Raw genomic sequence first — 27,167 nt, 5'->3', positions numbered from 1 at the left:
AGTACTAACTGGGCACAATAAAGGTCTCCCAGCAGACAGCACAGAAGTATACCATCTAGGTGTAGACCTACAGAGGAATCTAAGTGTATTCTTGACTGACAGCTGAGATATTGGCACTTAAGAATGGAGTACATGAAAGCCAATACACTAGTTGGGACCAGGTTAGTCAGACAGGCCAATGCAAGAGACAGTTTGTCCAAGATCATATTGCTGCAAGAAAATTAAGCAGGGAGACACCTTTCTCAGCTCTGAAGTCATGATCATACCTCTTGTTCTGGTGCTGGATGCATAAGCAAACTCTTTCTTACAGAATTTAGTCAAAAGTAACAGTGCCAATGTTCTGTTACATAGACTGATCAGGCAGCATACAAGAGACAAGGGTGTAGGTTCAGGTGCATTCTTTGCCTAATTAGCTTGAAGAATTTTCTTTCACTTCTGAGTATCAGATTCCTGGATTGCTGGTCTTGTAACTTAACTGATGCATTTTGCTGCCTTGCTTCATTTGGAAATAATTGATCATTGGACCAGTGTAAGGGAGTGACCCTGTTACACAGTAATTTAAATGTTCATTTGGGAGAATTTTTTTTCTGACTAATTCTAAAACTAATGAATATTTAAATACTTTATATTGAGTAGTTGACAGGACATAAACTATTACACAACTGTCCATTCTTCCTAATGAGTGCACTCATAACTTTGTCATTAATGTGTACTCATTCTTTGATGCTTTTTGGGCAGTGCATCTTTCATTATCCTGTAATGAAAGATGAAACCCAATTGGTGTTCCAAGTGGCTGCATTAACCAATATGCTTCTGGTGAAAAAGAGAGATTATTACAGCTACAGCCACATCTTATTTTAATCCTATTTGTTTAGGCATTTTCTAATTATGGATGTCAGAATAGTATGGATTGGAATATTTATGGGGAGCGGGAGGACTGCTTTGATTTGCTGATCCAATGAAACTTTAGTGACTGTCTCTAAACATAGCACCTCTCTACTGCTCCTTGATTGCATGGGAAGAAAGTCCATGGATTAAGAGTCATGTACTGTAGCTTTTGGAACAGAAGGATGTCATGAGAATGGGAAACCATGAATTTTGGTGCACATATTCACAATTTTTGGCTAGATAGCAAGGAAACATCATAACTTACTTCTATCAGACCAGAGCCTGGATACTGTGAACCTCTTTTCATTATCTCCATGTTGAATTGTAGCAATTTTCTGGCTTTTATAGGAAGATTCATACTGCTACAGCATGCTTGGCATACCTCATTGTCAAAGATTTGTTCTGTAAAAATCAGTTCTCTATTCTTTGCAGCAGAGCCATTTGTTAGGAATTTTCTCGTTGCCTATAATCTCCCACTGTGCACCTGTAGTCATGCCATGTTAAACAGGATCACATTTCACTGTCAGGCACTAGCAAAGCAAACTTTCTTTGCAGTCTGAGCCTAGAGAGCTTTTTGCCAGAAACCCACTAGGGTCTTCCTGTGTGGTAAGATTTCTACTCAATCAACCAAGCAATAGCATTTACACACTGTATTCATGTTTTTCTGATTTGAAGTTTGATTAAGAGGAAAGAAATACATTTCGTTCTCTGCCTCTGGGTTTTCATATAGTGCTTAGATAGGAAAGGGACATCTATTTAAACTAAACTGAGAGAGATTGTGTACATTGTTGCACATCTTAATGCAAATGTCTGTAAACTCTGGCATTAAAAGTCTAGAAATTATATCACCATAGGCTTTAATGTGTGCTTATCAAACAGATTGAATATCTACATTAAACATACTGACTGATTCTCTGGGGGTTTATTTCACGTATAGGCACTATGAATTGTATTGAAAATGTGTTTGATCCATGGGTAAAAACTTCACAAGGTATACGTTTACCTGATTTTTCTAGGTTGAATTTACCTCACCTAACTCTAGACTCCATTGCACTCTGCAAAGACAGCTAGTACCCCTGAGGAATGAGGGATCTGTCTGATGATAAGCATCTCACATAAAGGGCAGAAATCGCCCACCAGAAATACCAGTCTCTTTCCATGGTGCATAGAAAGGAAGCAGCAGTGATGACCTCAGAGAAGACATTTGAATCTGATGTCACTAAAGTTAGCTGAGGTTAGCTCCCCAAATACCTTCAGAAAGTAATTAAGCAAAGCCAACCCTTTTAATTTTAGGCAAACAATCTGAAAGAGTTTTTTGTTTAATTATTTTTTAACTTTTTTTTGGGGGGGGGGAGTGGAAAGGAAGAATAAAATCTGAAGGAAAGTGTGGTGCTTTGACCCTGTCTGAGGGCAGGTGCCCACCAAAACCGCTCTGTCACTCCCATTTTTAGATGGATGGGGAGAGGGAAAATAAAACAAGAGCCCCATGTGGCAAGAGGCCCATGTGTTTAATAAGGCAAAAGCAAAGGTCACATGTGGAAGCAAGAGCAAAGAAAAATATTTTTTTCCAATTCCCATTAGCAGATGATGTCCAGCTACTTCCTGGGAAGCAGGGCTTCAGTACATTTAGAGGTTGGTCCAGAGGACAAATACTGTTAACAAATGCCACCACACTTCCTTCTTTCCTTTAGCTTTTACATCTCAGCTGATGTCATGAGCTACAGATTACCCCTTTGGTCAGTTTGAGTCTGCTGGCCCAACTCTGTCTCCTCCCAAGATCTTGCCCACCTCTCATCCCACTGTTGCGGGGGGAGAATGTTGGAAAAGCACATCCTTGGTGCTGTGTGAGCACTGCTCAGCAGTAGCTGAAACACTGCTGTGTTATCAACGCCCTTCCAGCTACCCCTACAAAACACGGTACTCTGAGGGATGCTGTGGGGACAACTAACTCCATCTCAACCAAACCCAATACAAAAAGTCACAATTCTTCAAAGGGGATAAAGGGCACCTGAAAAACTCTGCTGATTCCCAGATGTCAGTGCTTTCTCTATGCCTGATCTAAACCAATAGTTATTTTTGAAGGCAAGATGTGGTTATATCTGAAACGCTGGTTTTAGTGGCTATGATCTCCAGTGAAGAAATTGATTAAATCCAAGCATTACTCACAGGAAATCTATAATGCATTCAGAATTTAGTACAGATTGAAACAGGAGCTGGTAATTAGTAATGTCCTGTGGTCATAAGGAGTACATGTTGAGATGTTATCTGTTCCACAGTCTTACTGAAGCTAAACTGTGTTGTTCTGAGATAGCAACTAAATGAATTATGGAAGTTAGAACTGAATTCAATGACAAATTAAGTTGGATTGACTAACAACTCTTCACTGGAACTTTGGGATTCAATGTTTAAACACAGAAAAGCTAGGCACATGAAATAAAGTCACTGTGGTACATCTGCATACTGTTTCGGGGGGCTTGTTTGTTTTTTAAAAAGCTGTCTTTGCATTGCATTGATGATTGTCAATGCAAGTAAGTTTTGCAGGTTTATAAAGTTTTTGTAAGTATGTAGGCCTGAAGGTGAGTTTAACACTTCAATGATGTTAAATACTTGCAGATTTTTTTTTTAATTGACAACAGTGTAAAAATCTTTGCTTATCTTTGTTACCTCATGCACTTTAAACTGCATTTCATGCTGTCATTTAGAAATTATTCAGGATACTTGAATTTTGGCTCTAGATAAGTTTTTCCCAAAGTCATGAACCTGGAGTGCGTGTATAATAGAATTTTCTTTGTTAGATTTGAACAGGAGGACATAAGGCATAAAGCAGTCAATGAATAAAATTTATCACGTGTTGCTGCTACCTTTCTCTTATTTACAGCTGTATTCCTGAGCTACAGGCTAGACTAGAGAATTACTATAAATATATGAGATTTATTAGAGCTCCACTTTTAAGGCAAATTAATTGAATTTGACTGGGAATGTTGCACTCTTCAAGATGAATCAGGCCAATCAAAGGTTCATCACAGGCTTTTTTCCAAAGCATTTTTTTTTTCCTTCTATACTAGTCAGGGCAGGTGACTCTCATTTTAACATGTCTTTGAACAAAATTAATTCCTTGTGGAGTTGTAGGACTGTTCCAATTCAGCCAACAGACAAATTCTTCAATGTAATATTTTGGCTAATTTTGCATTATCTCTCCTGCCCCCCATCCCCACCTCAATTAACAAATGAAACTTTTTAGCTGGAGGCCCAAATAAATCTTATTTTCCATCCATTTCCCACAGCTTAGGAAGTTACTACACATTATTTGGCCAAAGAAGAAATCTTACTGCAGACTAAACTCCACAGTGGAAAAATTATTTAGAATATTCTTCTCTTTCAGTGCTGAAGCACCATAGAGCTTTCCCTTAGAATCTGATTCCCATCCCCAACTGCCAATTTAAATCACAAGAAATCAAATATCATAATGGAAAGTGAGGTAACAGATTTCCTTTAGGACTGAAAAAGTGATGCCTGTCTTGGAAAGGTGTCTTCAGAACATCCTAGTATTGGTATGAAGTGATGCACTCTATTGTGTTATGAAAAAAATGACTGGCAATATTGTCTGACTAACACTTTTTTCATTGCTTACATTGCTGTTAATTTAAGTACTAAAGAAACATTAGTTTGAAATTCTGGTATTAAAAATAGTATTATTTTGGTCTCACAGCACACTGTGTGCATAAGGTGAGCGTTTCCATCACCAAAGTGATACAAAACTGAAAGAAAGGCTCTCACAGATCTGGAATGTGGACCTGTATACTTAATTCCCATACTACTTTTCTGTGCTTGCTCACTTTTTGCATTTGAATAAACAGCACGTTTCATGAAGTGTTGCTTTTACTATCTGTGTAATAGAATCTGGCTGAGCAGGAGAGAAGTAGTTACTCTCTATTATCACTGAAAGATTTTACTCCTTTAAAGTAAATTTTATGTTACTGTTCTCCTGTTTTATCAAATTTAACAGTTTCATGGAGTACAAAATGCATATTTTTGTGTTGCTGCCTCATCATTTCAATATTGACAGTTACCAAGTGTTGAATGAAAATGCACAGAGCCTCACCTGCTTCAGGATGGTTGCAAATGTACTTCTCAGGGCAGAACTTAAGCAGTGTTACTAATGCCATAACCACAGGTAGAAATATGGCATAATTGTTTCAGTACTTGACACACAAATGAAGGGTTCCTCCATTCTCTTTATGCAGAATATTGGTCGTGTTCAGTCCAGGACATCTGCTGAGTGCACTTTTCCCAATATTAGTTGTCAGTACACGATTGTTATGTTCATGTTACTATTAGAGGCCTAAGAGTAAATTTGAAGAGGAAAAGGTTGATTGGATACTGTTTTAATTCAAGGTGGGTTTTTTGTTTGTTTTATTTTGTTTTGTTTTGTTTTTTTCCAATGCTTGTTTTATTAGGATTGTCAGGGGATTTCTTGCGTTCTGGACGATACTCTGCTCATACTATCAATGGTGCCTGGTCACCCTGGTCTCCGTGGTCTCAGTGTAGTCGAGACTGCAGTAGGGGTATACGGAACCGCAAAAGGGCCTGCAGCAATCCAGAGCCCAAGTACGGGGGACTTCCTTGCCTCGGTCCATCTGTAGAGTACCAGGAATGCAACATTTTGCCTTGTCCAGGTAAGAATAAAACAAAATGAAAGAAGTACATGAAAATAAAATAACTCTGCTTGTTAGTTGGTTTGTTTTCATCTGCTGGGTTTGGTGGTTCTTTTGGTACTTGAATAAACTGCAGCTCAAGCAGTTTAGCACCAGACTTGGTAGAGTTAGATAATAGTTGGACTTGATGATCTTACAGGTCTTTTCCAGCCAAAAAGATTCTGCAATTCCATGATTCTAAATTTATCTTTGTAATGTAAGTGGATTTGGGTAAGATTCCCACGTGGTGTTGATCAGTTTATTAGCAATGGTATTAAAGCTGTGTCTTTTTCACTTGTGAGGCTTTGACTCTAAAGATACAAAGTTAATAAGCAAACTTCAGAGAGAAAAAAGACAAAAGAAATCTGGCATGACATGAGATATCTGGACAAATATGCAAACTTAAAATAATGTTTTCATCATAGTGGTTGCTGGGATTCAATCTGTGCTAGCTTATGAGTGTAGACCCTCCAGCATATAAGATTCAGGACTGATCACCAAACTAGATGATAACTCAAACAGGCCATAAAAATTGTTTTTGGAATCTTCTCCTTCGTAGTAAGATATTTTATGATTTTATGAAAAGTAGAAGATATGTTTTCCAGAGAACTGGGTTATAAGTCATTGTTGTATCATTTGGGGGTAAAAAATAAAATCTTGGTTTAGGTCAACTGATACTCCTTGTAAAACAGAAATAAAGCTGTAGAGCTTGAATGATATATTTAGATATATTATAGCCTGGGAAGAATCATGAAGTTCCTTAGCTACAGAAGTACTGTTTTCTAGTAACTGTGAAGAAATATAAGGAGCTAAGGGAAAACATTGAAAGAAGTAGATGTAATTAATTGATTTTTTTTTTCTTTACAACATAGAAGAGTGAAAAATTGTTACAGAATAAGGCTTATCCATTAATTAGACTTAATTATACATTTGTAGTAAGGGAATATTTTTCTATTAGGTAACTACTGAAATTGAATTCTCTCCCCTTTTAATAATAATAAATCAGTGAGTACACATGAACATATGTTAGGTTGACATTTGCAAGACCTCATCAAGAAAAGGGAGACATAAACAATACATGGCTGAAGATCCTTTGATCTTGATTGGATGTTAGGAACAGTTTCTTTACTGTAAGGGTAGTGGAACACTGGAACAGGTTGCCTGGGGAGGTGGTTGGGATCCCATCCCTGGAAATATTCAAAGTGAGGCTTGACAGGGCTCTGGGCAACCTCGTCTAGTTGAGGATGCTCCTGCTTACTGCAGAGGGGGTTGGATGAGATTACCTTTGGAGGTGCCTTCCAACCCAGGCCATTCCATGATTCTTTGAGAAAGGTGCAGGCACAGAGCTCATCCTGTTGGATGTGGCCTCCTCACACGGACTGGACTGTAGAAAGTTGCCCGGACTGAGCAGGAGTAAGCCTTTCTTGCCAGTGTGAGCATCAGGAGAAAAACAGGGACTTTATATAGTTCATTCTTGCACACGTAAATAAGTAAGGTGCAGACAGGCTAAGGAATGTGAGGAGATTTTGGTCTGACCTCAACCTGAAAGTAATGACCAGAAATAAAAATGCAACAAAGATGAATTTAGGCTTTCTCAGATTTCTTTGAGCTCCCTCAGCAGTAAGGACAGCTTCACCTGCTTCCTGCTGGCACAGAACCATTCAGTCACAATCCAGTCCAGTCACTGAGCTTTTCAACAATATTCTGGTTAGTAGGAAGTGTGACATGCTAGCTATAAAGAAGCCTTCCTGCTAGTGTAGGCTCAGGTTCTACTTTGTTCCCAGTTCTGCTTTCTGCAGACAGGATCAACCCCTTATAGAATCACAGAATTCTTTCGGTTGGAAGTGATCTTTAAAGGTCATCTAGTCCAACTGTCTGCGTGATGCAAACTGCTGAGAAAGACGAATGATGGAGAGTATATTGATCAATGCTTATGTTATGCTGAAAGTCAGTAGAACAGTATGCTTCTAAATCAATTAATCTGTGCTCAGTGTGACCCTGGAAGATACTAAGTGCTCTGAAGGACTGACACTGAAAAAACCCATGGAGCAATCACCAAGTGTACAAAGCTCTCCTGTTAGGTTAAATATCTTGCAGCACCATTTGAAATATTCTTCTTAATATATTAATAAACAGTAATTCAGACTTAAATGTCCTGCAGGATACCCAAACTTAAAAAACTTAAGTCATCTAGAACATGCTTTCAGCTGCTCTTAAGCCTTTCTTGAGTCTTCAGGGAAGGAAGAAATAGTGATGTTTTTCCCTACAGATTGCAGCAGAGTAAATGGTGCACTGATGTATGGATTGTTAGCAATCACTGGGCAGTTTGCTTTTCATTCACACACTTTAAAAGCTGAACATGTAGTAGTAAATTGAACCATGCCAGAAAATTGCCAGAAATTTTACCCAGGCCCAGGAATACAATTTTTTCTGTATCATACAAGTTTTAGGATGATTCTCCATACAATTTTGCCTACAGTACTAGCACTCTCCCAAATAATCTGCAGAAAGTTTGAGAGTCAGTGTAGGGTAAGGCCTGTTCCTCAGTTTCCAAGTGGCCAAACTGCTTTTAGAAAAGAATTTGCACTATTGTCTTGCACTAAGAAATTATGCTTTGGTCCTGTGCCTCTGCTCTTTTATTACAGCTTAGAGATGTGGTGAATAGAGTTGAGCTGGCAAGCACTGAACAGTCTCAATGACTATGGAAAGTATCTGTGAATACTCACAGACTTTTGTTTCATTTGAGTTACTAATACTTTGTCAATATGAAAAGAAAAGAATCTGTACTCAGACGTGTTAGGGGGTTGTTATCCGTGGGGGCTTGAGATATTTACATGATGAAGATAATTAGGTGATAGAGAAGTGTTGTCTGAATAGTAAATTCAGCAAATTTACAAATACAGGAATTTATTAAGTAAAAGATTTGTTTGACCAAAAATAGAAATAACCAAATATAAATTCTGTCCTAGTTCAAAGTATTACAAATACTTTGTAATTAATGTAGGAAAAGACAAATTTTTCTCATTTTTGTTTTATTTTGTTTCTCATTGCTTTCTCTTTTATTGTTTTGTATGTAGCAGCCACTGAACATGTTGCTAAGGATTGTGGTTGAGGCTCTGTCCTTGGAGACAAGATCAGACTTGATGTGGCCCTGGACAGCTTGATTTATTTAGAGGTGTCCCTGCTTACTGCAGGAGGGTTGAACAAGATGGCCTTTGAGGGTCTCTTCCAACCTGATGCAAGCTGTGAACCTGTGAACACTTGGCCAGTATCCCTTAACTAGGAGTTGAAAGCATAGCTACATGAGTGCCACTGAGTAGCATAGGCTTGCAGGAGTTCCTGTTCCGTAGTGGTGGATGAGATGGAAATGATGGCTGCCATCAGTTGCCATCACTTAGATTTGAAGTTCTGATACCTTGTGATGGCATTTTGGGATTTTAGTACTTGCACATTTTAGTTTCAGTTTAATTTAGTTATGACATTTTGTCTGAGAAGAAATTAATAAAATCATATATCACTAAATGTGCTAGTAACAGTGAAGAGTTTCAGATATACAAAACTCCCTGAAAGACTATGTAAGATATTTATACATCTCCTAAAGCCAGTTATTGCTTGTTGTGTCTTCTTCATTATTTCTTTTATGTTTTTTCTCCTTTTTTATTCCTTTCAATCATATTTGGCCACAAGGAAACAAGAATATTTCTAAAGGCACAGACAAAATTTATCCTGCAGTAAATTTCTAAATCTGGGGGAAAAAATTACTCTGATCCAATAAAGCTTTGCGGCTGCTGATGCCCATCTCTCTACATGCTGCCTCTGTAGCTAGCAAGGAGAAGGCCGAACTGCCCTTTGGAAGCAACTCTTTCTTTTCTAACTTGAGTCTCAATTGCAGTCTTAAGCATTAGATTTTGTTGTTGTACTTCCCTTAGAAGCACTCCTTTGCCTTCTGTGTTTCTGTATTGTGCTACATTGACTGTTTTATCCAGTACTGCTTTTATGAATAAAAGTTATCTGTAGCATCATAGAAACAAGACTTTGCCTTTGCAAACTATGATGTAAAAATTGCTTTTCCCACACTGAAATGAGCAGCAATATTCCGTAGGATTAGGAAAAAGCAGTAGACAAGTGATGTGGAATTGGGTTGATCCACAAGTGTCTGGAAGGGAGCAGTTCTTTTTGGGGTCTGTAGGCTGCTTAATAACCAGTGCCCCCAGGGTTAATTATTTAATCATCTACTGGGAAGCACAAGATTTTTGCAGGTGGAAATACTTATTGCTCTCTATTTATACTCCTTCATGTATTCTCTTTTGATATGCTTTCAAAAAGATAAACATAAAAAGTTAAAAGCTTAAAAGTATACACACACACACAAAAATAAATTCTTTATTCATTAAATTTGAAATGAGGCCAGACAGTACATGAAAGAACCTACAATCCTATCAGTGTGTTCATGAAAGCAGGTGAGGTCAGTGTGCCTGCCCACGCTTCTTTCCACTTCCTTGTAAATCCCAAGGTGCATAACAGGGTATCCAGTTTACTTAATTGTCTCTTGAAAATTCTCCAGAAGTGTTGATGTTTTGTCATGTCCCCAGGAGATCTCATTTCTGTACAGTGTTTCTCCCTGGTATAGCCTCTGTCCTATGTTGTTGTTTTTTCTTCTTGTCATTATAGTAAAGAAATATTTATTAACCACAACAACAGCCAGTAGGCAAAAAGTTGTTTACTTTACTATAAAGCATTGTTTGGGAGCATCCTGCTAGCCAAAGGATGCCTTCTTTCAAAAGGGACCAGCCTCAGTAATTGTCAGAAAATGTGAAAACTCTATGTTTCATTGTGGAACTGCTTTAATGACTTGCTTTTGTCCCAAAAGTTCTGCCATACTGTTATGTAAAGAAACAGTAGTGACTAGAACTTTCCTTGCAGCTGTGTATTTTTCCTCCTATAAGAAACAGAAATAACATTAAGGACTGCATCACAAAAGGAAAAAGAAAAAAAAATGGTGCTGTGTTGCTGAGCAACTTTAAAGAAAGATGAAAGAAACCACAGAGCTCTATTTAGGTCTTGTAAAAACTCAAGCAGTAAATACCCACTCCTTTGATCTTATTTAACCATGATAATACTTTATTTTCCTCTGGTGCTGAGAAGGAAATTTCTGGCGACAAATGAAAGAGGTAGTTATGATAGTCCTTGAAAGACCTAGAGATTTAGGATGGCAGCCTGTCAGTAAATAATGGCTCGGAAAAACAGCTATAATTCTGCTGTCTAGTTCGACCATGATCAGATCTAACATTACCTATTATATTATGTCTGTCCTTTCCTATCTTCCACAGACCTACTTCTCCCTTTACATCCAGAGTCTTGTACATCCATGATCATGGCAGTAGTAGAACATGCTGACCTTCCTGGATGTCATATTGGTCTCTGTATTCTTTGCCACATATAGATAGATGGCAGTTTCAAATGCACGTGCTTTTGTAATTCTCACTGTGGTCTATTGAAAAATAGGTAGAAACTGTTGGAGATCATTGTCTCCATTACAGTGAAGAAGCCACATGTAATGTTTGCAGACAATTTGTCTTCCACCTAGGCAAACTCAGGCTGTTCTTTGTTTTCATGGAGGTCTGTACACTGCAGCAGGAATGCCTCTGATTTTTAATTGTAGGTAGTCAAGGATCGCTGTAAATTGGGCAGGGTGGGGAGAGAGAAAAAAAAAAAAAAAAGAAAAGAAAAAAAGGAAGCTGAGGGGAGACTTTACCACCCTCTACAACTATCTCAAGGGAGGCTGGAGTGAGGATGTGGCCAGCTTCTTCTTGATGACAAGACTAGAGAAAATGGTTACAAGCTGCTCAGGGGAGGCTTAGGCTGGATATTGGGAATTACTTCTCCACTGAAAGGTTTATGTGGTTTTGTGTTGACCCTCCAGTACTGGGTCAGAGGTTGGACTGGATGATCTTCAAGGTCAAGAGAGATTCTGTGATTCCGTGATAATGCAAACAAACAGATAATAAAATGCTATATATTTAACAACTGCACTTACTGGATTAGATAATAGCCTTAGGTAAGTGCTAGTGAATTCCCTGCTTGATTAGTTGAGAACCTGATGGTATGTTGTATCTGAAGTTACACTAAAAAATGTACATACAGGTTTTAATATCAAAATAGCCACATTGTCCTAGCTAATTTTCTCACTATTGCAGCCTTTGCACAGAAGTCATTCTACACAGCTCACCAAGCACATTTGTGATACACAATGCTACCAGAAGTATTTGTTGAATATTACATTTTTGCAAATACTGCAAAGAGATTCTTATTGTAAGCTGTTTTGGTTTTTTATTTTTCACATTTAGAAACTATTTTACTTTTTTTTTTTCTCTCTTTCTAAAAGATAATTATGAAATAGAATTTCAATAAACCAGTCAAAACTAGTCCTTGAAAGGCTATTAAGCAGAAAGGATCAAGAGGAGTCATTGTGACATGCTGGATGAATGATTTGGAGAATTCAGTGACAACCAGTTGTCTCAAAAAAACATGAACTAAAGCCTTACAAGGAATATCTTAAACAAGAACACTGTAAAAATTGCATACAAAAAATGGATACTTGACTGGCATTTTTAAAAGTAAGGAGTAAAGAGCATCTGTCCTGTGTGGTAGAATGCCCACTGCTGTTGTGAGTGGTTTGAGGTAAAAAGGTGAAAATTCTGCTCAGTTTGGCACCCTGTCATAAAATGAAACTTTACTGGCACATTGCCTTTATGCACTCTGTTTCTCAACTTGTAGTGTTGGTTAAATTGCACTCTATTTCTTGTAACCACTTTCAGACAGTGTAAATAATTTCCTTACTTAAGTATTAAGAAAGCAAGTGCTAATGCTTTAAATAGAGGTTTGGAAAGAAATTAATTCTTTCTAGGATATAAAAATTTTGAACATTTAGGGGGTTGTTGATTTATTTTTTTTCAATCTCCAGAATAATTTAAGAAAAATGAACAAAATACTGAGATGCTTTGCAGAGGGAATGCTGTCCCCAGGAGAAGTACTTCTGACTTTGTCATTTGGCTGCAGATAGGAAGCTTTTGGCAAATGGGCTGCAATGTAGCCATAAATGCCACAAATACATCCTACAGCAATACCTTTAAGAACAGAGGCTGCAAAGAAGCCATTCTGTGGCAGGCAATGAGGTGAACTTTCATTAGAAGCCTATCTATTGGCCATGTGACAAAAACAATCTGACAAATGAGGCTCCTGTGAAATCCAGCCTACATTTCAGAGGAACCTTGTGAAAACTCAGACTGAAGAACAGTTTGACATACTTGAATTACTAAGTACTAATGGGGAAAAAAGTAATAAATTCATTTTTCAACAACTTGTGTTTGAAAATGTTACTGGCAACTCCTTTTTGTTACTTGTTTGTTGCCTTTTTTTATTTACAGCCATTGTTCTGCTGCTGGCATCTATGCTACATCCACATCAACATTTTAATATTATACTGGACCAGATAACCCTACAACTGAAATAATTATAAGGTTAAGGCAATCTCACCTGTGTTGCAAACCAAAATCTAGATTTCTCTGTCTATTGACATTATTGGGCTAAGTTTTATTTCATGAATTAAAAAATTACTTTGAGCTCATAAGAAAAGGAAAAGCAAAAAGGAAATAGTTTTGGCCTGAAAGATATTTTAGTACCCACTGAAAATGTCTTACATGGATTATCAACTTCATTAGGCTTCCCAGTGTATCAGGGGCTTTAAAAATATATGAACTAAATGTCATTGTGGTAAGACTAAATTTATAGGCTTATATTTAGTGGCACATAAAAGTTTCAAATAACTGCAATAGGCTATGAATCAGATCCACACAATATAAGGAAGATTGGTTGTATTATGTCATGTCATTCATTAACCTAGAACAATAGGATATTTTGTGCCTTTTCAGTGGATGGAGGCTGGTCTTGTTGGTCATCTTGGTCAAAGTGCTCAGCAACTTGTGGGGGAGGGCATTACATGAGAACTCGCTCCTGCACAAACCCAGCACCAGCTTATGGAGGAGATATCTGTCTCGGACTGCACACTGAAGAAGCACTCTGCAACACACAGCCATGTCCAGGTATGGCAAATCAGCCCACACAGCTTTGTTGTTTATGTGCAACAGAATGTGGCCTTCACAGTTAGGCAACATCATGCTTCTTGATCTATTATTTAAGAGTAAATAATTTCTATCCTTTATTAAATAGATAATCAATTCTTGCATGCTACAACTGCAGTAAATCAAACAATAGCAGGATATAGCTCACAGGACACTGCCTCCTTCCTCCCCCTTTAAAAAGTAAAATTTAAGTTATCAGGTTCCAGGGTTGAATAAACTAAAATTGTATAATATTTGAAGTGGGTCATGCAAACAGCCTGGGAGACCTTTAATCACAAAGAAGTGCATTTGTTATAGCGCTAAATATTAACATCAAGTAAATTGCTGAGGTTGATATCTAACATCACAGTTTCCTTCAAGTTGATAATGTTTGCCCCATTTTCATATAAAACATGGAGCAGACATTAATGTTCTTTGTAAAACAGCTTCTTCAAATTTGGCTGTTAAGAAGCAGACTTCAACTTTTTTAATAACTGTGGAGTATTACTGAATGAAATGTCTCAGCACTCCTGCTCATTTTATGGTATTATGAGTCACAACTTTTTCTGCAATTTTAACTCTGCCTTCTGACAGGAAATTCATTTTTTTCATGCAATTTAAGTGAGAAGTAGAGAGTAGAACCACGTAAAACTGGATAAAATCAATAGTGAAAAGCCAGTGGGAAAATTTGTTTTCATTTATTGCTGAATAATGGATTACAGGCAACCTTAAATGGGAATAAGCAGCTCTGTTACCACATTGTATTAGTTGCTTCACTTTAGAGCTCCTAGATTTCAAAAGATTTCAAAAGTTTTCTGCTCATATCATGAAATTGTGCACGTGAAGGCACAAGCCCCATGAGTTTGAAGTTACAGATCTATTACCTGTGCTGAACTCCAATTTAAGTTAATTTCCTTTTCCAGGTACTGCATGTCTTGCAGCAGAAAAAAAAAAGAAAAGTACCTACTTTGTCAAAATTAAAGCAGGCGAAACACTCTGTGTTTTCAAAAAAATGACCCAAACATACAACTCAGTTAGTGATTTGATTTTTTGAGACAAATAGTGTACTTTGAATTTACAGAAGTTACATAGCTACCTTGGGATCCCTAAGGCATCTTTAAAAGGTCAAAATTAGCACATTCATTGTGCTAGTATTGTAGCCATTGCTCTTGTTGCACATTTGTTTTCTACCACCATTTTTCTAGAAATGACAGTTTGCAAATGTTTAGAAATAATCTCTTCATTTTGTTTTGACTTGCTTGTTACCCTGATTTTAGAGTAGATGGGGGTTGGAGGAGGAGGTTGTTTTCAGTTTGGATCAAGAAAGTGAACATTTTTGGAAAGCAATACAGTAGTGAGGTGCATTTCTCAAATTCCATGATGTTTCATTGATATTGTAATCTCATTGAAAATTTGCCATAGGCTTTTGAAACACCACGTCATCAACTAGCTGTGAGAATGGCCCTAGCCTCATGTTCATGATGTAGATTCCAAAGCTTTCTTTTACTGCTCTTATTCTACATTGGTATCGGACAAAAATTACCACAATACTAGACAACACGTTTGGATAGACTCTGCACCTCCAAAGAGCCATTTTCTTGTGCTAAAGAACCACCGTGGTCAGTGGTTCTTCTTTGTGCAGATTTGGAAGTACCGTTGATGATATTGGCTGCTTGAATGATATAACATAGGAAAGGAATAGTGATGACACTTGGAATCTAAGGCCAACCAACCAACAAAGAAATGCATATGTAAACATGGATATTATTTATAACATTTCTTAAGTTGTGAAAAGAGCAAAGATTTCTTGACATTTCAAACAGTGTCTTTTTTATGGCAAACCAGACTAGCAGAAAACAAAAATTTCTGGAATCCTGATACTAAGGATTTACTGAGGATATGGAAGGTTAATGGCAAATCCAACTCCAATCCAGTGCAAGTATGCACTGAAAATGAAGTAACATACTGGTGTCTGCAAAATACATCAGTTTATCTCATCTTTCATTTTTAAAGGTATATCACTGTGTTTGTGTTATTTCTTTTAATTTATCCAAATGCAATCGCATTAATATGAATAGAAGCACTGCACTATTGATCAGTTACAGTTTATAGGCTGTTTATCAGGAAGTGTAATTGGTTGCAACAGTGTCTGTAATGTATTGAATAAAACAGTGTTTTATACTTTAAATATTTACTGCTGCTCTAAGAGGGGGAAATATATTCTGTTCTCAAATTGATAACACACATATGCAAATAATGGATAAAGCAGTTTAGCATTTAGAAATGATGACCTAATTCTGCAAGAATGAAGTTTATAATATAACAGACGAGTGACCCTGATCTTTCTGAGGTGCCTTCTGGTTAAATAGATGTCACACAGTCACCACCACAGAATCCGTCAAGCTTCTCACTTCTGCACACAAAGGCCATGGCAGAAGCCAAAGCTGTAATAGATCTGTGACAAATTTCTCATCACACTCTACATGTCAGTGGCTTTCTCCAAAACCAAACTGCTTTCATTTTATTGTAATGAAAGCTGTCCTCTGATAGTTGGTGGTAGCTGGGGATGAGGCCTTCTGTTGTAATTCAAAATACAGGCTATTTCTCTCTGTCTCTCTTGGTGTACTGGAAGCATGAATTTGCAGTGTTGGCATGTGTGTCCCTCTCTGCCTGTTGCAGACAGCTGGTCCGAATGGTCCGAATGGTCCAACTGCGACTTGTCTGGCTTCCAGTTCCGCATTCGCCAGTGCATCGTTTTGTTTCCTGTGGGCAGCCAGTGCACAGGCAATACCACAGAGAGCCGAGCCTGTGCTTTGGACTCCAACTCTATACCAGGTGAGGTCAACCTGCTCCTTGAAGGATTAGTGAAATGTCTCAACATTTTAGGAGTGAGGCACAGTACTGTCTTAGACTGAACTGTGGAGTGCCAAGAGCTGGAACAGAAGTTGCCTTTTGTCAGCCAAAGCACGCTGGTCTGCTACATAGAGCCAATGTTGCTAGATCTAGTTTCATGAAAATCTGCCTCATGGCACTGTGTGATGTGGATCTGTCCCTACCATCACTTCAGTTAATCAGTGTCATAAGCATGCTGCAGGTCCCTTCTGTCTCCTTGGCAGTAGGGTGCAGGGATGACTATGGACAGCCAAGAGAAATAGTTTGGTTTTTTATTTTATTTGGGTTTGAGTCTTTGGGTTTGTTAGAGAAACATTCCTCTAGATTTTGGGGTTTGCATATACAAAACCAGAGCTAGGGTAATTAACCTGGAAATCATTTCACATAGTCTCTTAAATTAACAACTGCATACAAAAGTAAATACTATTAACTGTGCCTCAGGTCCTTATCTCCTCCATGGCTGCTAAGTACCTGACGGATAGTCACGTCATGTAGTATTCCATAGTACTTGTCAAAACCCACCATTGTACCTTTCTGGTTTTTAGATCACAACAGTTATTTAAATCCACACAACAGTATGGGTGGCCACATTGCATTCCTGTCAACAGGCTGTGTACATTAAAAAAAGCTAGCAGTCTATTCACAGAAAGAAATGTACATTTTAATGTATCATTCAAAATGTAATTATGTCTACTCAGTACAGCAACCTTTTTTTTCTGACTATGCAGTACAACATAGTACAATGTAACAAAGAAATAAAAAACTTAAACACTTTTTTTATGAATGATGCATAATGCTTTAACTCCTCAATACTACTTTTTCCTCAAAAACTGATGTTAAAAATTGTCCATGTGAAGGCTGAAACTCCTACATTGTATTTTCCCTCTTTCCTCAGGCTTTTGAAGCAGCTGCATTAATACTTACATTCTGCTTAAGACAGTATAGGCTCTACATCTTGTTCTGGAATGTAGGCATTTTCAGAATCTGAATTTGAGCCACCTCTTCTCTCACCCATCTAGTTTGTTTGCCACTCTTCCTCAGATTACCTGTTTCACAGGAGATAAGGTCACGCCCATTACACTTAACCTTAGGCAAACTAATTTGTTTTCTTGGGATTGCTCAGCTCACTTTCCCTCCTCCAGGTTCTCTGACTCAGAGTTTCTCCCTCCCTCCATCTCTTTCTAATTCCTGCCTTTCATGAGCTAGTGTGTTAGTGTGTCCACCCTCTTGTTCTGTCTGCCTGCTTACCTTATCTCTGTTCCTTATCTCTCAGTATATAGAGTGATTACAGTAGGGTGCAAAAATGACTTCTTGTCATTGATGCAGCTGTTAGTCTTTATGAATATTACCTTGGACAACTTTATAATTTCCTGGTATATGCTGGTTTTTTGTTCTTTCATTTTGTTTGGATTGTGAATTAACAGTGTCAGCCACATGCTTTCAGCCTTTAACTCTGTGGCAGTGCTGTTGGATCTGATACTTGCCAAAAGACAGAAGATATTGCATATCTGTGGTCGTCATTGCTACCCAGCTCTGGTCTGTTTTTCAGTTCTACTAGAGACATCCTTAGATGGCAAAACCAGAACTTTGAACAGTGTACGTGGTGTGGACTACAGATAATGCTGATACCCTGTTCTATTCACTATTGCTTTCTTGGTAGCACCTAGCATTTGATTTGCCTTTTTAATTACTTCTGAACACTAAGATGATATTTTCATGGAACAATTTGTCATAACCCCTGGTCTCACTCGTGTGTAGTAATTGTCAGCTCACAGTCAGTCATTATATATATGAAGCTAGGATTGCTTTCCATTGTACATATTGCTTTACTCTGATCTACATTCTGTTTCACTTGTTACTGTATTGCCTAGTTTCGTAAGGCTCTTCTGCAGCTATTCACAGCATGCCCTTGTCCACACTACCTTAAGTTTGTATTATCAACAAACTTCACATTTACCTCCTGCTTTTCTACCTCTTTGATGAAAACCCTGGGTCACTGCAGAAGTGGTAACCTTCCTCTATTGTAACAACTGGACACACAGTACTACCATGTTTTCTATGTTCTCCCTCATCTTCTTTGTTGCTTGGAAAGCCTTTGACAAAGAGTTGAAAAGCTTTTATAAAATCTGAGTAGACCATCAGTTACCCCACCCCTGTCCTTTCAGAGAGGTTCAAGAGATTTGTATGACAAATTCTCTTCACAGAAGCCATGGTCCTGAACTAGAGTTGAAAACTCTATTTCTAAAAGGTTTTATTCAATCTTTATTCAGAGTGTTTCCAAAGTCAAAGTTGTAAGGATACAGGCTGGAATTACATTTTGTTAGTTTACAACTGAGACCCATGAAACAGGCAGTTATCGTTTTTTACCATTTGTAAATTCCCTCTTTTCGCATTAGTGCTGGATGTGACTTCTAGAAGCAATGAGCCCATTTGAACCCAAGATAATTAAGCTCTCATTAATTTTACTATTCAGAAAATCAACGCTTTCTAAATGCACTTAAACTCCACAAAGAATGTTGTCATGTGCAATACTCGTTTTTAATTACAGAGATGTTTCAAGGCAAGAATTTAATGTGTTACTGCTTTTGCTTGGGAAACTAAGGAACATCATGGAACTTAATTTTTAATTCCACCACACAGTCAAAATTTTGCTTTCAATTTGGAGTGAACACAGTAGAATGACTTTTCAGATCCTTACTATGTTAAGCAAACTGGTAGTTCCCTATGTATTTTTTCTTCATGGCATAAGTGGTTTATTTATTTTTCTAGAAATATCAGTGGCACGATCCAGCAGCATAGAAGAAAAAAGATGTGGCGGTAAGCTTTTCAGCTCTAGATGTGTACTAAATACTTTAAATGTGTATTAAAAGCAGGATTGTGATTCAAAGATATCAAGATTTTGTTCATTCTGCTACATGTCACAATCTGTAAGAGAAAGAACTAGAAGAAAGCAGAGATGGTGATGGTGTAGTTCACTGGAAAAAAAAGCTATGTATGTATATTACCTACGTAATTCTTACATATAACAAGGCTTTGCCATACACTCTGAAGAAGTCTTTTGCTAAACTATTGAAAACTACAAAATGCAATTCATTCATGTGTTTTTTTGGATTCTAAACTTGTTTAAGCTTCTTTCAAAAATCTCAGTCCTAATACTTTCAGAGATATATGGGTATCTACAGCTTTTATAATCATCCCTTCAGGGAAATAAAATGCATTTACTGCTGTAGGAATAAACCATTGTAATTGAAATGTTCCTAGGAAACACATGAAATTTCTCTTGAGTCCAGCACTTACTTTTTTCCCCAAGCTTAAGCTTTTATTGTTACTTTCTTAAATATAAGATTGTCTTCTGCTCTCCCCTCTGCAGAGTTCAATGTGTTTCACATGATGGCAGTAGGATTAAGTAGCTCTATACTTGGTTGCCTTCTTACCCTGCTTGTTTACACTTACTGCCAACGATATCAACAACAGTCCCATGATGCAACTGTCATACACCCAGTGTCACCAGCTCCTCTAAATACCAGCATTACCAACCATATCAACAAACTGGACAAATATGATTCTGTAGAAGCCATCAAGGTGAGAAATGGGTTGGGAACTCTATAACGTACAGTGTTTATGGTCCTACACAAGAGTTCTGCTGTATCAATGAATTCTAGTTTCCTGCAGTGGCATTTGAACTCAAATCATGCTGATTGTTAGTGACAGAAATAGATTTCACTTGAGGAATTGTAATTACAGATCCTTTCTCTTGTCAGTCCCTATTAGACAGGAAGTTAGATCTTGTGCAAATGTATCATTTATACAGCAGCAGCCTTTTCTGGAGAAAATCAGACTACTCAAGTTTTGAGTTGTGTTTTATTTTTCCTAATTGTGTTCCCTAATAGCTTATTCAAGAAGTAAATAGGGCCATTATAAATCATCATGCCATATATTGAAGTTACTCCTTTGGCTTTAATGATAGGGTATCAGTGTTCATCCTACCTGGATAATTGCCTTGGTTTGAAAAGCAGACAAATACTTTTACTCTCAAAAGAAGATAAAGACTCTCTTGTTGAATTGGAGAGAAATACAGAAACTGTACTTAAAAATACAAAGGACAAATATGAATCCTTAACACCTAATACACATACAGGACACATGAAAATCCCACAAAATCTTCCCCCAACCACACTAAACCGCAACCCCCAAATGCTCCTTTTCTCACCACCTGGGGTTCAACATACACCCCAGGGCTCGCTCTTTTCCCCCATTGCTAGGCTGGATTCAAGCTGGCCAGGCCTGAAACTGCCTTCCCTTAGTCCCTAGCATTAGACCTAAACAGGCCAATATTGCGCAGTAGAAATTAGCTTGGCCTTCAAGGCCACAGATAAAACTGGAGCCATCCTCCCCCAACACCAGATAAGGTAGCTCACTGCATTCAGGGAGAATAAAGGGAAGAAAAGAGAGAGACTTTCAGCTAAATTTGTAGAGGTAGCAGCATTATGGGATTGAATAACAGAGTTAAAATTTTCCAGTCCATCCCCTGGACCTTTCTGGTCCTGATGGAGGACTCAACTCTGTGTTTGTTTGGGGGTTTTTTTAAGGCACCTCAAACCATGACAATACTCCAGTTTTAAATTTCTGCATTTTTATTTGTAATTAAAGATATTTAGAAATAATTTCATGTAAAATGGCAGGAGAAGTCTAGATATTTTTAATCAGTGGTAGAGTATGTACCTAATTTAAAGCTCTACTAGCTTCTCTTCTACTAGTCATCTCTTTGGAGAGCTACATTTAAAAACAAAACAAACCAACCAACCAACCAACAACACACACAAAACCAACTTTAAAAACTCATATACAAAATACTCATATCTCTTAGAAAACCAGAACTCGTATTCTTAAGAGCTTCAGACAATTCTCCTACATATTGCATTTGGAAACCAAGGAATTAATGAATGAGAGAACAGTTCTCATTCAGTAAAAAGCTGAGTAAATCATGCATATGTATGATTTAAAAGTATTTTTATTCATAAAATTAGTTTTATAATAAGGAAAAGTATCTGGTTTTACTTTCTTGAGTAGCATTGCTTTTCTTAGGAATGTAATTAGGTAAGCAGATGCATGCAAATACAAGCTTTTTGTAAGTGTGCAGCTATTTCTCAATACATTTTTGACTGATTTACATATACAGATATTTGCCACAAAAATTGCCTTGGTGAAATAGCAGTTAGTGACTACATTTATTCTGTCTTAACATTTTCTTCTCTTTTTTATTTGTCTTCCCAGGCATTTAACAAAAACAATCTGATTCTGGAGGAGCGAAACAAATACTTCAATCCACATCTTACTGCAAAGACTTATTCCAATACTTATTTTACAGATTTCAATAATTATGATGAGTACTAATGGGCTTGTGTATTTTCTGGCCTCCTGTAACTCCCCAGTCCCCAAGGCTTGTACTGCTTGACTGCTCATGTGTTTGAGGCTTCAGAGATGAAGTTCAGAGACATTTCAAGCACGACTTAAGCCATCAATGTCCCATTGCTGCCAAAAGCTCAAAAGTCCTGTTTGTGACTTGATGTATTCTTTGCAGAGTGCAAGGTTAGCCTTCAGTGTTGAATGCAGCTACAGCCCTTTGGTGTTGCTGGACCACTCATGAGGATTGAATCACTTCAGTTTCATAAACTTCCAGTCAGACTTCTCTAATGAGTGACTAAGTTATTTCTGAGCTGCCTTTTTTGTTGTTTTTTTTGACAAAAAAAAAAAAAGAAGTTGCCCCTTAAAGCTGTGGCAGGACTACAAATTTTCCTTTTAGGCATTATCTTCTGTTTCCATGAGGTTTGAAAATGGAGCTCTGCTGTTAGCCATGGAGCTCTCACTGCAGCCTCCTGAAGTTCATGCCACCAAAAAGCGTTCACACAGTTCTGGAAACAACTAAAAAAACATGGTGGTTTAGCAATGCTCTGCAGCATCTCTGGGCTCTGTAAGGCTGGTCTGCCCAGGCTGTAAATCACTCCAGCTGCAGTTCAGCTGTTCAAAGTGTGGAGACTAAGGCCATGCCGAGGGACGCAATCTTAGAATTAAACCAGAAAGCTACAGAGTTCATAATTTCCAGTTGCAACTCAAGCCCAGGCACATAAAGGCTTCACCTAGTTCAGTTTAATTTTTGGCAGGGTGGAAGGGCATGTCCCACAAGGAGACTGACCCCCTTGGTTGAAGAAAGGCAGATAGGAGAGGCACACTGGAAGGTTTTTCTGTGTGGTGGTGGTAAACCAGCCTTGCTGCAGCATACAGGTTTGTGTGAATCGTGGCATCTCACAGGCTTTCCCTCTGGTGCATGCATGTGGGAACCCCCTCATTTCTCCTGTAGCACTCACCGTCAGGCTGGTCACAGAAAGGTATGACTGCACCACATTTCGTGTGTTGTCTCAGGGCTCTCAGGGGTATATAGGCCTAATCACAGATCTGCTCTTCTCTTTCTGGCTTTTACTTTATATGCACGTGTCTGACAAACAAATCTGCTCTGAAAATGCAGATGTATTTGCAAAGCATTGTCTCATCTTGCTGCTGTGTCTGACCCATGCTAATCAGCCCCTAGAGGAAAATTCTTACTGTGTTTTAAGTGATTATCTTGTTGAACTTCATTAATGTAAATATTTAGAATACTGTTTGAGTTTTAAGTTATCAGGTTTAATTCCATTCATAGTGGCAGGTGAGGAACCAATTAATTTTTATACCATTTTTCTTTGTTCTATCTGTCTTCACTCATACTCATGTCATTGCTATTTTTTTTACCTGAAACTCCAGATGTGTAACTAAAAAATAAAGGGCAGTGATTTGTGCCAGATTTTCCAGAGTCCTTAGTAGTAAGGCAGCATGTTCAATTCTCAGGATCTTGGGAAAAGTAATTAAAAGTGAGTAGAAGGGACTGAAAATTTTGGGTTTCAGCTTTTTGAGTGTGCTAGATGCAAAGATCATGCCTCCAGAATACCAGGAAAGTATGCAAGGAGCAGCAGATTGGATGTTTCCACTCTGTGTTTAAAGCCCTTGTTAATTAGCTTACACTATGATAGGCAAATAGAGAAAAACATGTACAGATTATAATGATCACAACTATGTGCATAAAAAAGGACAAAAAGTACCAAGAAACATTTATCATGTGAGACTGCATTTGAGCACCACTTTGGTGGTCCCACTCTTACACAGCAAGGGTAAACACTGTGTCTAATGACAGCAATGCCAAATGGGGATAGATCTGAATGTATCACTATGCTTTCAGTCTCTGTTCTGCAGTAAAATGAAAAAAAATTGCAAAGCAAGTGGTCTTTGAATAGCTGTGCAGCAGAATGGATGCACTTTTACCATCTATGAAAATAATTAAGATCAGCCACCTATTTTTAGGTGAATAATTCTCACTGTTACTATGTGAAAAGAAAGCACACTCCCCCTGCACCAGTTCATCTTCAGAAAGTATAAAAATACTGGGTCTCTAAAATGCATGTGGTTTGGGTTGTTTTGGTTTTTTTTCATTGTAGCTGATTGTTTTGTGGAATTTTTCTGTAAGAAAATTCAATGAAACAGAGAGGGGAAAATGTTATTGATTTCACTCTGTTTATGCCAAAAGATAAGATGTACATTTACATAAGAAAATAAAATCTATGTTGCTGCCACTGCCAAGAAAAAGCAGCATATGTACATACACATATATACACAACACGTTCTCTCTGCCCCTGTACTAAAAGCACATTAGTCTGCCTAATGGATTTTGTATTTAGACTATTAGTTATGAGACCAATATCTTCAAAATATTTAAACTATGTATTTTTATTTTAACATGTTTTTAATTAAAATTATCTTAAATAAGCTTCTTTCCCCCACCCCCTTCAATAGTTTGAGGCACACCTATCTTTGCAGTGATCTATTTTGCATTCTTTTCATGGATATGTGTTAGATGCATATCATATATGTGGTAATGATACCATAGGTTTTGTATATGGTCATAGGGAGAAATGTGTTTTGCATGTGTTCCTTCTGCTCATACTTCCATCTCCAAAAGGAGAATTTCAGGTGTTCCAGATCTTTTAAGAAGCTGCCACGTGATGTCATTTAAGCACCATGCCAGCTTATCAGAAAGGTTTCTATTAAACATTTTTTCATGCAGCTTCCTAAATTACACTATTCTAAATCACATGCTGAGTCATATTCAAACATCTATCTAAAGCAGAAGGATAAACATGGAAACTGCACAGCACTTCAGTGAGAAGAAAATGATGACAAAATCTCCTTGTCAAGATAGGCTCTGAGACAACAGGTTTTTAAAGTTAATGGATAATTGTGATTTAGGTAATTTCAGAGGACCCCAGATCCACCATCTATATCAGTGTTTTCACCTTCTGAGTTCTACACAGCTGCTCAGGTAGTTTAATACCATCTTTCCTAATACATGGAGCAAAGCAAAGAGCAGTCTCTATTAATTTTCAATGTCCTTTATTTAGCATTTCTTCTGTAATACCCTACAGACATTAGTGAAAAGCAGGTTTGACCACAAAAGCTCTTATTTTCCTCTTGCCAAATTGTAACAAAGTGGGAATTTGCCTGCAAATCCTGTTTAAATTGATAGAGCTCTCAAATTTACACAAAGCAAAATTTGGTTCTTGGAGCATTGTTGTGTTCTTGGAAAGGGAAAATAAAGTCCCTTGCCCATTAAATGCCATGCTTAAATACCCCTTATTCTTTCATTTGGATAAAGTGGCCTTTTCTGCATAAATAATTGTATTATCTCTGAGGCCAATAGTTATTGTTGATAAATCACTTTTGTACCAATTGCATAAATTTGAAAATATTTCTCTATTTTGAATGCAAACATTTTAGCAGATAGATCAAAATTCCTGAGAAAGGCAATTTTTGCATGGTTCTGATACATGGAATTTGGAGGAAGCAGAATTGCCAGTCAGATCCTGTATAGTATATACTTTGATTGGATAACTCAAAGTAGAATTTGGACTTATTTTTGTGTCTGATATAGTGCATGTTCCTCAGTTATTTAGAAAATGGACTCCTGTGCTTGCAGATTTATCTCATACTTTGATTTGACTCTGATGACCTGTATGGTCATTTAAAGTTACTCTGTGTGGAATCTTTTCCAGCCATTTGCAGTCATCTGCTTTTGGAGCAGTGTGGTTTTGCTAAAACTGATCAACAGATTTTTAGCTAGGATTAGGATTTTCATAAGAGAGTGAGAGAAAGAATGGGGCTTAAATGGCTTTGGCTTCTAGGCTATTGAGCAGTAATGATTAAAGTCTGAGATAGCTGTAAGACTGTGCATTTAGTTAGCTGTTATCAGAGCTCCACAGTAACCTCTGGGAAAGTACCATGTCAGTGTAGAAATCAAGAGCTACCAAAGCACTTGGGTTAAGTAAAAAAGTTCTCAGAGCAGCAGACCATGTGTCTCTTCAGACCAGAACAGAAAGAAAGAAGTGTCCCAGAGTCAACAAAAAAATATTAAAAGAATAAATACTTCAGTATTTCCTCCCTCATAATTATAGAATAAATATATTAACTTCGTTAAATATGGGACCATGTTAAAAACCAGCACAACATAAGCACATTTTTTAAGTGAATTATATACTGAATGTCTTTGCTGTATGATCTCAATTCTGTAAACAGTTGGTCCAAGCTTATCTTGCTCCAATTGAAGCACCTGACCAATTTCTTATTGTAGCTGCCACCAGCACCCTATATGTCCCATGTGGGAGAAGATTTCTAGATGGGCAAGTTCATGTCCAGGCAAGGGCTTGTGTTTCTCCACCAACAGTATAGTCAGCCTAGAGAGATACACTTCTAATTTTCACTGTCATTTCAATGTCCAAACTTAGACTGGTGAAAGCTAGGCTCTAGAGTATGATTTTACTCATCACATAAGTAATGACGTGGTATGGATGTAACAAGTTACTTAAAGGTGTTTACAGGATTGAGCGCAAAGTAGGTTGCTTCTGCACAAGTCCATGCACAGCACACGATTACTTCAACAACAAGAAAACAGTTTCATTTACAATTGTTCACAATCAAATTTACATCTTAATATCAGGGAACAGATATGTGTTCATTGTGCGGGGCATTTGAATGCATTCCTTTCTTTGCTAATTAAACAAATGATAAAACAAGATACTGCTTGACTTCATTTAAAAGCCATTATTCCAAATAAAGAAAGGTTCTGGGACCTGTGAATGTTTTCCCTTTCTTTCTTCTTCACAAAAATGAATGTGTGACTGGAATGGGCTTTTGCTAGACTGTTCTGTCTAACTAAGTGAGTGCTTTGCATTGTGTTTCTGTGCAACAATATTTTCTGACTGGGATGGTATGAAAAGGGAAATGTGCCGGAGATTGAGCGAAGATTTCAACCCCAGCAGCAGCAAAGGAAGGTAGAATTGGAAACAAAAAAATAGAAGAATGTAACCAAAGGCTTGGAAAACTTGTCAGTAAACTTTAACATTAACTTACGTGCTTTTTGGGAACTGCCAAGGGTGAGGCTGTTGGGACTGTAACCTCTCAAATAATCAAACCAACTAGTTATTCAGTCAAAAAG

General features: G+C 37.6%; 1 protein-coding gene across 1 annotated transcript in view; it reads left to right on the top strand.

Moving 5' to 3' along the window:
- The window catches only part of SEMA5A (semaphorin 5A), a 213,407-nt gene extending 191,095 nt beyond the window's left edge, over window positions 1-22,312 (top strand). Inside the window, exons 17-22 of the mRNA XM_009899419.2 lie at window positions 5,346-5,564; window positions 13,514-13,684; window positions 16,382-16,537; window positions 19,364-19,411; window positions 19,965-20,176; window positions 21,869-22,312. Coding sequence (XP_009897721.1) covers window positions 5,346-5,564; window positions 13,514-13,684; window positions 16,382-16,537; window positions 19,364-19,411; window positions 19,965-20,176; window positions 21,869-21,988 — 926 coding nt within the window. The 3' untranslated portion in view covers window positions 21,989-22,312. The remainder of the gene's footprint in view (window positions 1-5,345; window positions 5,565-13,513; window positions 13,685-16,381; window positions 16,538-19,363; window positions 19,412-19,964; window positions 20,177-21,868) is intronic.
- Window positions 22,313-27,167: the final 4,855 nt, after the last annotated feature.

This window comes from Dryobates pubescens, chromosome 9 (assembly GCF_014839835.1).
Source record: "Dryobates pubescens isolate bDryPub1 chromosome 9, bDryPub1.pri, whole genome shotgun sequence".
Lineage (NCBI taxonomy): Eukaryota > Metazoa > Chordata > Aves > Piciformes > Picidae > Dryobates > Dryobates pubescens.
Note: the sequence above shows the minus strand (reverse complement) of the source record. Positions and strands in the feature narration are given on the sequence as shown.